General features: G+C 42.2%; 1 protein-coding gene across 2 annotated transcripts; it reads right to left on the reverse strand.

The window, feature by feature from the left end:
- Window positions 1–8,232: 8,232 nt before the first annotated feature.
- Window positions 8,233–11,191, reverse strand: Atp5mc3 (ATP synthase membrane subunit c locus 3). Of its 2 annotated transcripts, none has more exons than XM_052725185.1 (5): window positions 11,063–11,191; window positions 10,772–10,877; window positions 9,693–9,770; window positions 9,001–9,194; window positions 8,233–8,493 (listed from the first exon to the last, which is right to left on the reverse strand). In XM_052725185.1, the coding sequence occupies exons 2-5, from the start codon at window positions 10,808–10,810 to the stop codon at window positions 8,379–8,381; spliced, it is 426 nt and encodes a 141-aa protein (XP_052581145.1). In that variant the 5' UTR covers window positions 10,811–10,877; window positions 11,063–11,191; the 3' UTR covers window positions 8,233–8,378. The 2 variants fall into 2 exon arrangements, with proteins under 2 accessions (XP_052581145.1, XP_052581144.1); XM_052725184.1 differs by having other exon boundaries at window positions 11,053–11,178.
- Between the last annotated feature and the right edge of the window lie 2,927 nt (window positions 11,192–14,118).

The raw sequence follows: 14,118 nt of genomic DNA on the forward strand, positions 1-14,118 counted from the left end.
GTTGTGACATATTTTGAAGTATATAATGAAAACTTGGTCTCACAGGGTAGGTGAAAAGGGACGTAACTCATGGATTGGATCTTCTGAAAGGCCTTTGAGCCCCAGATCAGACTACACTCTGAGCATCAACTGAGTAAGGAATAATTTCAATGCTGGGAGAAAAAAACTTCACTAATGAGCTAACAGTGTTGAATGCTATGGTCTGAGTCATGGCCTGGGATGAATTGCAATATGCAGTATAGTGCTACTTGAAGTTGGACATGTCTAAAACTCCTCTGTGTTCCTTGTTTAAATGCAATTCTGATTCAGGTGATCTGGAGTGAGGTTTGAGAACTGGCATATCTAGCAAGCAGTTGGGGGGTGTGCTCTGGAATGTCTTTTTGTACACTGTGAATATGTGTTACTCTCATTGGTATATAAATAAAGCTGCTTTGTCCTATGGCAAGGCAGGATAGAGCCAGGCAGGAAATCCAAGAAGAGATACAGGAGAAGGGTGGAGTCTGGGAGATGCCAGTGACCCAAGGAACAACATTCTAGTAGACTGGTAACACCACAGCCGTGTGGCAATATTTAGATTAATAGAAATGGGTTCATTTAAATGTAAGAACTGGCTAGTAATAAGTCTGAGCCATTAGCCAAGCATTTATAAGTAATATTAAGCCGCTCAATGATCAGTTTCAAGCGGCTGTGGGACAGAGTGGGACAGAGAAAAGCCTCTGGTTATAGGAACGTTGGTGCTCCTCATTTCTGCATCTCCCCTTAGCTAGCAAACTCTAGTATATTATGAAAACACATTGGCAGAAGGGCTATCATGGTATGCACAGGTAAGCCTGGGACATGGGGAGGGCTGGGTGAGACAAGAGTACAAATATACTCATGCTGTTGGCTCTTTAAAAGTTCATGAAAATGATATATTTTAAAAATCCCATACTATGGCAAGTTAGGGCTTTTATAACTATTTCTATATCAAAGAAAGCCAGAGCATAATGTTGCTGTTGGCAAAGATAAATCCAACCACCATATTTGATTAGGCAGAGGGCCATGTGGTTGGTCTTAAGACCATAATATAATCAGTAGAATAATAATATATATATATCCCACAGCCGCTTGAAACTGATCATTGAGAGGCTTAATATTACTTATAAATGCTTGGCTAATGGCTCTGATGTACTCATTATGTCAGAGATTCAATGTCATTTATAATTTCTTACATAGAAATTACATTTTTTTTATTTTTGTTTTTGGTTTTTCGAGACAGGGTTTCTCTGTGTAGCTTTGCGCCTTTCCTGGAACTCACTTGGTAGTCCAGGCTGGCCTCGAACTCACAGAGATCCGCCTGGCTCTGCCTCCCGAGTGCTGGGATTAAAGGCATGAGCCACCACCGCCCGGCAGAAATTACATTTTTAAAGGCTTTGTAAATGCTAATAGCATAACAACATTGTTTCCTCTATCAAACAATCTAAGACCTAAACTAAATCATATTTAACATGTAGAACTCAGCAAAAACACAAATTCCTTCTAAAGTGTTATTTCCTATATGTTTATGATCATTCCTTAAAATTAACTTCAATGACATGTATTTATAACCTAATTTGGCCACTCTACAACCTGACTACAGATTTTGGAGGAGCCGGGCGGTGGTGGCACACGCCTTTAATCCCAGCACTCAGGAGGCAGAGGCAGGCAGATCTCTGTGAGTTCGAGGCCAGCCTGGTCTACAGAGAAAGGCGCAAAGCTACACAGAGAAACCCTGTCTCGGAAAAACAAAACAAAACAAAACAAAAACAGATTTTGGAGTTACTTTTTTCGTGTGTGTCTGTGTATGATGTATGCCTAGTCTATGCACCTCTGTGTGCACTCACTAGAGTTTGTGCGTGTGTGTGTTCAGAGGTTGGTGTCAGGTGTTTTTCTATTTCATTCTCCATCTCATTCTTTTTTGAGACAGGATCTCTCAGTGAACTTGGGCGTTCACTGTTATAGCTAGACTGGGTAACCAGGAAGCCCTGGGCATCTTCCTGTGTCTGTGCCCCCACTTCCTGTCGACCATGCCAGGCTTTTTCTGTGGATGCTTGAGGTCTGAATTCCGGTCCTGTGCTAGTTAGGTTTTTTTGTTTGTTGTTTGTTCGGTTAGTTTTTTAAATTTGTTTGGTTTTTTGGTGTGTTTATGTGTTTGTGTCAATTTTACACATGCTAGAGCCATTTAGGAAGACAGAATGTCAGTTAAGGCATTGCCTCCCTCAGATTGGCCTGAGAGCATGTCTGTAGGGCATTTTCTTGATGATAGATTGATGTGGGAGGATCTTTCTCACTGTGGTTATATCAGCCCTGGGCAGGTGGGCCTGGGTTATATCAAAACACAAGCTGGACAAGCTGTGAAGAGCAAGCCAGTAAGCATCATTCTCCCACTGCCTCTGCTTCAGTTCCTGCATCCAGGTTCCTGCCGGAAGTCTCGGATTCTCCCTACATCCCCATCCACTCAACTACATACCCATTCTTTCTTTAACAAACAAACAAACAAAACAAGAAACAAACACACACCAAAAAGCCCACACAAAAACACAAAAGTGGAAACTAATAAGTCAAAGATGAATAAAGTTAAAAATGCCCCCAAAAGCAGTATGAGACAAATAGTGTATGAAAACACCACTGAGTTATTTTTGTGTTGGCTTGGGTACTGGCTCTACCCTGAAGTGTGATTAAAATACCCAGCATATTTATGATGGACCACACTTGTAAGCTGAAATAAACCCTTTCCTCTCGAGTTGCTTTTGGTCCTGGTTCTTATCACAGCAGTAGACAGTGGACTAGGACAGGTCCTCACGCTGACACAGCAAGCATTCTGTCCACTCAACTATCTGCATAGCCTGTAATCACAACTTTTGATCATTCCTCACATCTATGTCAACTCTTAAGATTTGAAACTCTTAAATTCCTCGGCCAGCTTGTAGCTCTTACTAAAATGGTTCAGTCTTGCTGAGGCCGTGGGCTTTTGAGCTATTGCAATTTATCCCCCTCATTTTCTTCACTTGTTCGGTTTACAGGTCATTCTGGCTTTTGTTTGTTTGTTTTTTGAGACAGGGTTTCTCTATGTAGCCCTGGCTGTCCTGGAACTCACTTTATAGACCAGGCTGGCCTTGAACTCAAGAGATCCACCTGCCTCTGCCTCCTGAGCACTGGGATTAAAAGCGTGCACCACCACTGCCCGGCCAGGTCCTTTTGTTAAATAATGTGTGTGCTCATTTTCTGTCTACTTCTTTGAGTTTTTGTCATTTCTTTTGCCAGTGACCACCTTCCCTGCTCTTCATATCGGTTAACAGGACTCCCAACACTGTTGCAATTCACAAAACTAGGGTAATTCCAACACTGTTGCAATTCACAAAACTAGGGTAATTAGGTTTGCTACAAATTTCTTACCTATCGGGAGTAGGTTCTGCCGCTCTGCACATTAAAAAATACCAGGTGTAGTAGTGGCATGCCTTAATCCCAGCACTTAGGAGGTGAAGGCAGCTGGTTCTCTGTGAGTTCGTGGCTTGCCTGGTCTACACAGTGAGCTCCAGGCCTGCCAGGAGCTATATAACGAGACCCTGTCCTAAAAAGAAAGAAATTGTGTGTATGTGTGTGAGTTTGTACATGTGAGCGCAGTTCCTATCGAGACCATAAGACACTGGATCCTCTGGAGGTGGGATTAGAGGAAGTTGTGTGCAGCCTATTGCAGGTACTGGGAACTGAACTTGGGTCCTCTGCAAGAGAAATGCATTCTTTTTTTTTTTTTTTTTTTTTTGGTTTTTCGAGACAGGGTTTCTCTGTGTAGCTTTGCGCCTTTCCTGGTACTCGCTTTGGAGACCAGGCTGGCCTCGAACTCACAGAGATCCACCTGCCTCTGCCTCCGGAGTGCTGGGATTAAAGGCGTGCGCCACCACCGCCTGGCCGGAGAAATGCATTCTTAACTGAGCCATTACTCAGACCCCGTGCTCTGTTCCGAACTTCTATTCACAGCTTTTAGGTACACTGTAAATCATTCTCTGTACAAGACCAAGTTCACTTGTAAGATTCTATCTCATATTTAAAATTATACAAAAATCAAGTCTTTATTTCCCCAAATCAAATTTTCTTAGCATTCCTAAAATAGTCACATTGCAAATTAAAGCATGGGCTCTGAAATCAAGGAAGGTTTATGAGTTTAGATCCTGGTACTACTACTAAACAACGGCTATATAATTTGGGAAATTAGTTGATTTTTATTTGTAGCTTGTTTGCTGTGATGGCAGTGTACATGTGAAGGCTCTCATAAGGAGTAGACTTAGTAGATGGGGAATGGACACCCTCACCTTCCCTGACTGGCTCCAGAGATCTAGGCCAAGTCCCAGTGCTATTTTGGAAATTTTTAAGAATCTTAAAAATTAAAAAAAAAAAGATCTTAGATGTATGAATTTTTGCCTGTGTGTGTACGTGCACTGCATGTGTCCCTTGTGTCTGTGGAAGTCAGAAGAGGTCTTCAAATCCCCCGGAACTGGAGTTATAGATGGTTGTGAACCTCCACGGATTCACACAGGGGCTGGGAGTAGAACCCTGGTCCTCTACAACAGTTCACTGTTGTAATAAATGCTCTCAACCACTAAGCCATCTCGAGTCCTTTGAAGATTCTTTAAAATTATCACGACCACCATCCTACTAAGTAAGCCCTCTGTTGTAACAGTTTCCTAGGAGACTGAAACATCAATCCTGAAGGGGAGCTCCTTAAACAGGAAGGTAAACAAGTCGAAACCCTGCAGTGTGCACCAGGTTCCCAGCTTTGTGAGCTGTCACAGGTGCTGGGGTGGGCTTTGGTGATGCAGCTGTGAGTCATTTCTGCTACTGTAAGTGACCCATATTCCTCTAAGTAGTACCAATAAAACTCACAGTGATTTACCAAACTGGAGTTTTGGTGGTATCCATGCCTTGGTCTGTAGTGGGCTCCCAATCTGGGGTGTAGATGTGTATGCATCTCTCCTGGAAAAGTCTGGTCACACAACATCCTACTTATCACTAGGAAATCCACTAGTAATCACTGGTACTGACTTCAAGCCATTCCACACTGGTCTCTTTAACAACTCTAAAACACAGCTCCAAATTTTGAATGGCTGTTTGTGATCACATGATAAAAACTCACATGCCTGCCAGTTTACATAACTTGGTCCCAGCCTACCCTTTAGCTCTGGCTTACACTGTTTCCAGGAAACTCTTTTCTTTCATCAGTGTTTGGCTGTTTTGTCCTCCCTTATGCTGTTCACTAGGAGACATACTTTCTTCTCTGGACTGTTCTCACAGGATTCAAGGTTTAGCATCAGATGTAGACAAGCAGTGGTTTTCAAGTGATCTCTTCATTAGAAAATGATTCCTATTCCTTCTAAACATCTCACCTCTCATGACACTTACATGAGATTCAACTGTTTCAATTTTAATCAAATACATATCTAGAGTTACTGCTACACACAAGTTTCCTATTAGTTCAAAGTTAATTTCATTCTCAAATTAATATTGAGTTAATCAGCAAAACATTCAAAATACTGTATTTCAAGGCAATAGTGCAACTCAGCGGAGTGCCTGCCTAACATACACAAGGCCCAGGTTTGGTTCCCAGTTCTGAAAATCACTCTCCTCCCCAAATATCTCTATTACAGAAATATACATTACACAATACCAAAAAAAAAAAAAAAAAAAAAAAAGCAAGATTAAAAATCTGCAATACACCAAAGAACAACTTTCTGAGTTGAACTGGTATTCTAGTGCTCTGGGGTCCTCTTGCCTGTTGGGAATTTTAAAATAAACCTAGTATTCTCAACAGAGAAAATGCTTCATTTCATGTTTGGTTGGTATGAAAGTAACACCTCTATTAGCCTCCATTCTGAAACTAAGTTATTAAAAAGTATTTCCCTTCAGTATTTGTTTCAAAACTCACTAAGACAGGCGGTACTTGTTACAAAAGTGGTACACAGTTAAGGATGGAGCTTTTTCAAATGCTTGCCTGGCATGAAATGTTCAACCTCCAGTACCACAGAAGGGCTAACTGCAGTGGTGGCACACACCTGTAACCACAGCACTTGGGAAGCTGAGGCAGGAGCTTTGGGTTACCTAGTGAGACTTTGTCGCAAAAAACAGCAAAATAGTACACAATAAATATTTCTCCAGTATTTGATGTTATATTTTTCCCATCTAGGTAAAACAGTCTGTAGTTCTAAGTCCCTTTGTAAAGACTTAACTCCTTTTGCTCAGTAAACTGAAGGTGTGCACTCATTGTACAGGGATCTTTTATTCTTGGGATTCCCCCAGCAGAGGCAACTCTTCTTCCAGCATCTATGTTTCCATACTTCTTTGACCATCCACCATGGATGATAAGTCTTGTCCAAGACTGACTTTATTTAAATTGAACTTGGAACAGATTAATTCTTCTAAGTATTTCCCTATGATTTAAACGTTTTGTTACTTTACTATTTTGTTACATAGTAAAGGAACTTAATTGTGAAATACATGTAAATTTACCATGTCAACCATTAAAAAGTGTATGATTTGATGACTTAGTACATTTATAATCTTGTTCAACCATTTGGTGCCAGAACATTTCCATTTACCCAAAATAAAACTCTACAACCACTAGGCAGTCACCCACCTTCCCTTGTCCCGAGTTCCCAGTAACTTCTAATCAGCTTAGTCTCTACAAACTCACCTACTTTATAAAAACAGAATCATACACTTGTGGTCTGCTGTGTCTGGCTTGCTTCATTTAGCATTTTTCTTTTTTGGGGGGCACTTTTCAAGACAGGATTTCTGTGTGTAGCCCTGGCTGTCCTGTAACTGGCTCTGTAGACCAGGCTGGCCTTGACTCAGAGATCTGCCTGCCTCTGTCTCCTGAGTGCTGGGATTAAAGAAGAGCACCACCACCTGGCTCACTTAGCATTTTTTTCAATATCACCGTGTATCGATTCCTGTGGTAATCCTGCCTCAGCCTCCCACCCGCCAGGGATTGCTGGTATTATCTACAATGCTGCCTTTATCCTTTGAGTGATTGAAAAATTGTTTTTCCAAAAATGTTGTGATAGGCCAGATGAGTAATGAACTAAAAGCAATCCCACTCCTGCTCTTTGGGATTTGTCTGCTGTTTTTATAAGCAAGGCTATGTCTCAATAGTGGTTCTCCAACAGTATGTACAAAGTTACCCAAGAAAACTATTTCCCAGTGCAGACTGCTAGGTCTCAGGGCCAGAGATTACTGGTTAATTTAAACAAGCACCTCTGTGATGCGGAGGGAAAGCTTCCCACTATGCTTCAGGATTCCTTTTCTCAGCTGAAACCAACCCATGCAGAGGGCACTAACGTGAAAGAGCCCATTTGTCCTAATTCTCCACATCTTAAAAAAATCCTAAAACTTATTTTAAAAATGTTTTTGTTTAGTTAGCATAGAAAGCAGTGGGTTTCATTACCTATGTATCACTCTGGTTTGTCCCTTTCACCCTCCCATATTCCACTATCTTCTACCCAACCCAGAAACCTGGATGTCAGTCTGACAGTAGTTTATCTGCTAGGCCAAGAACAGTCTTTCCATGGTGACACCACCTTCTTCCTTTCCCTAGGAAAAGTCTGAGCAAGAAGCAACATGCAGTACCAGGGCAGACCCTTGCTCAACCATCATCCCTAAGAATTCTACTACAATGCAGCAGGAATGTTTCAGCAACTTTGGGACTACTTTTTAAAAGAGCTTGTTTAAATAAGAAACTAGCTGCCAGTATAATTAGGTCCCTTCTCAGAAGACACATAGTTATTTACTGTGGACACAGAACTGCTCAATGTGGGGCATTGGGAAAAAACGTCACATCCCCTTGCAGTAACGGTTTCCAAGCTGACATGACTTCTTTTTAGATCTAGCAATGGAAGGGTGGCCACACCCACTTAGAAGGTGATTCTGTTTCTATGTCTTCTAATTCATGGTTACCTTTAAAAACACAAAACTATTTAGATGCGGTATTAATCATATTTCAAAGAAGCTCAAAGAACTAAAGTATTTCTCCTTTACATTAAGAAACAAAAACCCCATAAATTACATTCTGCAGAACACTACATAAGAGAATTCCCATAAAAATCACATGCAGCACTTTTTCAAAACCAGGGTAACTGCTTTACCTTCCTCTGACCTGGACAACCATCGGCCTCAACGTATCATCTTTATGATGACCCAAAATTAGATAAATCACAGCAGAAATTAAAGTTTTCATCTTTAATGAAATGACTTTGGAAATAACGTACATTTCCATGACACCAGCACTACAGTTTTTGGAGTCACAGTCAGATACACAGAATTACATCCGTAATTACTATGAATGCCAACATTTCAGGCAGTAATTTCTGTTACATGGCAAACAAGATCAAGAAAGCAACCATCAAACAAAAGAGACCCATAGCTTCAGACAAGGCAAATCCCAGGATAGCATATGAGAACAGCTGCTGCTTCAGTGAAGGGTTTCTAGAAGAGACACAACACAACACAGGTGACTGTTACTTTTAAATATTAACATCAGCATTTGGTAAATGATAAAGAATCAGATAACCAGATAACCAGTAAGAGGATCTTTGAAAACTACAAAGTTCTATGGAGGTGCTATCGCCCTCCACTACTTTGGTTCTGTCTCTCAAAATCTTTTTTTTTCCCCCACCCCTGATCATGTGGCATAAAGTTAGGGAGTCATTTTTATGCAAATATAAATGCTTAGTTTACACCCATTTTGAGGGGTCCTGGATTCTTGAGGCTGGCCTCAAACTTGTGATCCTTTTGCCTTTCCTGGCTGGTTGGGGTTACAGGCTTGTGCCCCAACCTTCTCACCTCTTTAAGCGACTACTGCACACATCACAAAATATAATGCAAGACACACAACAGACACTTCAAAGGAGTTACTATTATTTCACTACTTTCCTATTTCCAATTACAGCTTCCCATGGTTTCTTTAACTTACTCTGGGATAGAAGTGATTACCTGGCATAACCAATGATAAGGCTGCCAAAGACTGTTCCAATACCAGCACCAGAACCAGCAACTCCTACTGTTGCAGCACCCGCACCAATGAATTTGGCAGCAGTATCAATGTCTCTGCTGATTACACTGGTCTGAAACTCCCTTCGGATCAGCTGACACATACCATTCTGGGCCCCATTAAATACCGTAGAACCCTGGGAACAGGAAATAAGGCAAAGGTCAATTCAGTAATCACATCTATTTTAACTACTGTGCTGCCAAAACGGTAACTTCTTTATATTGTAGCTTGGTATGAATGAATAATTGCATGGCACAATGAAAAAGAAAACCAAGAACTTGGAATAATGCTTATCTTGTATAAGATAATTAACAATCTATACCTTCTAGGGTTGTTAACAATTATAAAACAGAATATGTGAGTATATTTTTCAACAGAGCAGGCTCTTTTTGATAGTCATGACTATTTTAATCTTAAATACAGATAACTCAAAACTACAGACTTAAATATAAATGCAGACTAAAATATTTATTTGCTAATTCAGGAGGCTGTCTTGGCCACCAGAATTCCTCTCAGTGGCTCACCTTCTACATATTGTTTAATAGAAGTGGAAAGAGACTACCCTGGAGCCGTTCATTCATTATATTCACCCTCCACTCTAACAAACTTGTAAATTTCTATTATCAGTACTTACCTCTCCAGTCCTAGTCTCAGGCCGAGATAACACTGATGCAGAAATTGGTCTATATGCAACTCTGGATCCAGCTCGGATCTATTAATGGAAGGAAAGGAAAAAATTCAAGTATAAAGAATACAGACGAGTCTTCTTGCAACCGTAAATTCTAAAGGAGAAAGCAGAAGGGAAAAACGAGCAGAGATTTTTATTTATCTGCACAATTATCTTGGCTGTTTGGTCCCTTTGAACACACAAAGCCAACCCAACAATGAATTGTAAAACCTGCTACCTAATCTATTTGTGAATTAAAATCCTAAGAACAATTAGTTAAAAAGTGACTGGGTGGTGCTGTGGAAGTTTCAGTAAGTGTAACGCTGTAAGACAAGTGAGTTTATGTGGGCCAGCAATATTAGGAGTGTCACTATGAATGCTGTCATTTAAAATAGTTCAGCAGTTAATTGAGCTCCCACTATTTCCAAAATATTCTCAAATGCCCATTAATCAGAAATTTACTACCGAGTTTAAGCAATGGCAGCTTAACAATCGGTGAAATGCTCTCACTATAAGGACATCTTGCATTCTAGCCTCTCTGCCCTTGAGTGTCCACGGACACTAAGGTCACGGAAAAAATCCCTTCAGAACCAGGACCTGATTCCCTAGGACAAATCCTTTATAGATTCAGACTTTCACTTAAAAGCCTCTCAAAAGAAAGCCTCAGGGCTCCCCCACCACCTTTCTCCGCCCACACAGGGAAGCAAAGTCCCTCCCTCTGCAGCGGCCAAGTTTGACCTACAGACACGCATGGGAAGCGCTGCAGAGGCAACTAGGCCTCAGCGGCACCCTCCTACCTCCCAGTACCCCGACCTTCGCGTCGACCCCAACTCCCCAGGGACCCGGAGGTGGGGGAGGGGCGCGCTCCGGGAGGAGGGAGGCAGTGACCTAGGCCGAGCCGGCCCGGCGGGCCTCGGGGGCCGCATGGCGGGGGGCCGCTCTGCGGGCCGCAGGGTTGGGAGGGAGGGTGGAGAGGACATCGGGGCAAGGGTGAAGGAGAGCCGGTCCCTCAGCGTGTCCGCTGGGCCGAGGCCTGGCTGACGCACCAGAGCGGGGGTGCGGGCGAGCTTGGCGCAGGCGAACATCTTTCCTCCGGGCGGCGCGGCGTGGATGGGGGTGACAGGCGACGTGGGCTCCTCTCCCGCTTCCTCTCTGCGGAGTGAAAAGAGGCTTAAGGTCAAGTGTCCCCCAGGGGCCTGCCCTTCCCACCCCGGGCCCCCGAGGGCCCCCGCGCAGGCCGCCGGCGTGGCCGCGTGCCCGGGAGGTGCAAGCCCGGTGGATGGGGCCCAGCGGCCCGCTCCGCCCCGGCCCTGCGCCCTCCGCTTACCTCCGCTTACCTCCCGAGGCGGCGGCGGCGGCGGCGGCGGCGGCGACAGCGGCGGCAGAGGTCGAAGCAGTGGGGCTGGGCACGCAGGCGCACTACGGCTCTTATCCCCGCCGCAGCACCCGGATGGAGAAGGCGGGGGAAAAGCCGCTCAAGGTCACTTTGTAATAACTTTATTGGTAACCAGTAGCGGAAGACAATGACAGGCGCTCCGGTCCCAGGCTGGCGGGCAGGGAAATGGAAAGAGAGCTCGCGGAAGACGACCCCCGCCCCGGCATTGTTAGTGTCACTAGCGGTGAAGATAATGTTTCATCTTTTTCCGCCATTGCGGACTGAGCCTTGCACCTTGAACGTGCCAGACAGGGGTTCGTTCGACCACAGAGCTACAAGCCAACCCTCTTTTCACTTTTATTACAGACAGGGTGAGTTGCCCAGGCAGGCCTTGAACCTGTGATCCTTTGTTAGCCTTCCAAGTAGCTGGGATCACAGGTCTGCGCCACCAGGTCCAGCGGGATTATTTCTTTAAAAGAACCCAGTAAAAGGTGTGTAAAGACAGTTAATACTTTAGAAAGAAAGCCTGATTGGAAGTACTGGGATAACCAAGTGAGTGTTCAAATACTTTGCAATTATGTAGCCCAGGCTGGCTTCCAACTCACTGAGATCTCCTGCCTCTGCCTTCCAAGTGCAGGGATTAAAGGCATTTGCCACTGCACTTGGTTTTCTTCCACCTTTACAATTGGAAGAATTAAGAGATTATAATGTACCATAATTTTGGACTAAAAAGTGTCTGAATATTCTTTAAAATCTATTCAGCTACCTATTTTTGGTAACTTTGAACAAATCAGATGAATGTCTCAGATAAATGGCTGTTACAGATTTTTTAACATTTTTTATAGATTAAAATTACATAGTTTTCCTCTCTCATTTCCTTCCCCTGAAGCCTCCTATATATTTCATCTTTTTCAAATTCATGTATGTATATGATATATTTCTAAATATAAAAATAAAATAAAATTATAATTAAAATATAATTTCCTCTGTCTGAATAATGGTTAAATCGTGGTGTTTCCCGTGGCCCTCTCTCCAGCCCCAGACAATCACCATTCTTTCTGTTTTTGTGAACTAGACTACTTTAGGTCCTTCATACAAGTCATACACTATTTGTCTTTTTGTAACTAACTGCTGTTTCTTTTAATTTTTTTATTACATTTAAGTAATAAAAGTAAGAGTAAATAAAAGTAAGAGTAAGATATGCGGAAGTAAGAGAATGGGAAAAGCCCAGAGGCAAAAGGTAGATGAGATAAATTAAGAAAAACTGGCAAGAAACTAAGCCAAGCTAAGGCTACGCATTCATAAGTAATAATAAACCTCCGTGTGTGAATTTATTTGGAAGCTGGGTGGCTGGCCCCTCAAAAAAAAAAAGAGTAAAAAAAAAAAAACCCCAACAGGTGAGCAAGCAGCTTGACTCACTGAGCCATCTCACAGCATACCCTTCTTTTTTTTTAAGTTCATGTTTTGTGCTTTTGAGACTGAATCTAGTTACATAGTTTATACTGGGATTATATAACTAGATTATATCCTGCCTCAGCCTTGAGAGTGCTGGGATCACAACTGTGCACCACAGCACCTGGTTAATAACTGATTTCTTTCCCATAGCAGATGTCTTTATAGTTCATCAAGGTTGGGGCATGTGTAAGAATAGTCTTCTTTTGTAGGACTGGATAATACCCATGTATGTATGTATGTATGTATGTATGTATGTATGTATGTATGTATCACACTTGTTTAACCATTCATTGGTGGTGGACATTTGGGTTGCTTCTACCTCTTGGCTATTGGGAATGATGCTGCTGTGATCACAGATGTTATGACTACCCATTTGAGTTTCCACCTTGAATTCCTTTGGGCAAATACCACAAAATACTGCTGGATCATATAATAATTGTACTTAAAAGTGATACACTGTTTTTCACAGTGGCTGTACTATTTTATATTTCTACAGTAAATTACAAGGTTTCCAGTCTCTCCACATTCTTACCAGCATGCACACTCTCTTACACACCCACTCTCACTTTCTCTCCTCTTTTCTTCTTTCCTCTCTCCCTCCCTTTCTTCCTCTGTCTGTCCCCCTCCTTCTCATTCTTTCTCTTCTTTCTTTTCCTCCTTCCCTCCCTCCCTTCCTGACAAGGTCTCATGTATCCTGGCCTTGAACTTACTGTGTAGCCAAGGATTACCATGAACTGCTAGGAGATTCATAGTTATCTATGAAGGAAATAGTAGGTTGGAGGAAACAAGAACAGAACCAAACTTTTTTGTTAAGATGGAGTTTCTCTGCATAGCTCTGGCTGTCTTGTAACTCACTATGTCCAGCTCCAGAAAAAAGACTTTTCAAATACTGCTCTGCATTCTTGAATTTGGAGCCATGGAAATCACTCACAAAAGTTAATGCTTTGAAAATCCCTAGAAATCTAAAATAAGTAGAATGAGTGAATTTAACTGTATCTAGTAGGTAGTTCCAACTACACAGGGTAAATGCAGAGTTTTAATAAAGGGATAAGAAGATGGCTCCTTGTTCACTTTGCTTCTTGTGTACTGGCTTCTGAATTTTTGTTGTTGTTTCTTATATTTAGAATACCTTTTCTTCTGCTTAGCTCTTTTTCCCACTTTATTCATGTCTTTGCTCAAATGTTACCTCTTAGGACTTCCTGGATCCCTTATCTGTCTTTTTTTTTTTTTTTTTTTTCTCAAGACAGGGTTTCTCTATGTAGCCCTGGCTGTCGTGGAACTCACTCTGTAGACCAGGCTGGCCTTGAATTCAGAGATCTGGCTGCCTCTGCCTCCTGAGTGCTGGGATTAAAGGTCTGTGCCACTATTTCCTGGCTGTCTTTTCATCTTTTAAAAAGTTATTTTTATTTATTTTTAAAATACTTAACTTTTCTTTTATATGTATAAATGTTTTGCCTAGATATATGTGTGCGGTGTATGCCTGGTAGCAAAGGAGGTCAGAGAAGAACATCAGATCCCCTGGAACTGGAGTTACAGATGGTAGTGAGCCATCATGTAGGTACT

Source organism: Peromyscus californicus, unplaced genomic scaffold, assembly GCF_007827085.1.
Source record: "Peromyscus californicus insignis strain IS unplaced genomic scaffold, ASM782708v3 Scaffold_7__1_contigs__length_154581171, whole genome shotgun sequence".
Taxonomy (NCBI): domain Eukaryota; kingdom Metazoa; phylum Chordata; class Mammalia; order Rodentia; family Cricetidae; genus Peromyscus; species Peromyscus californicus.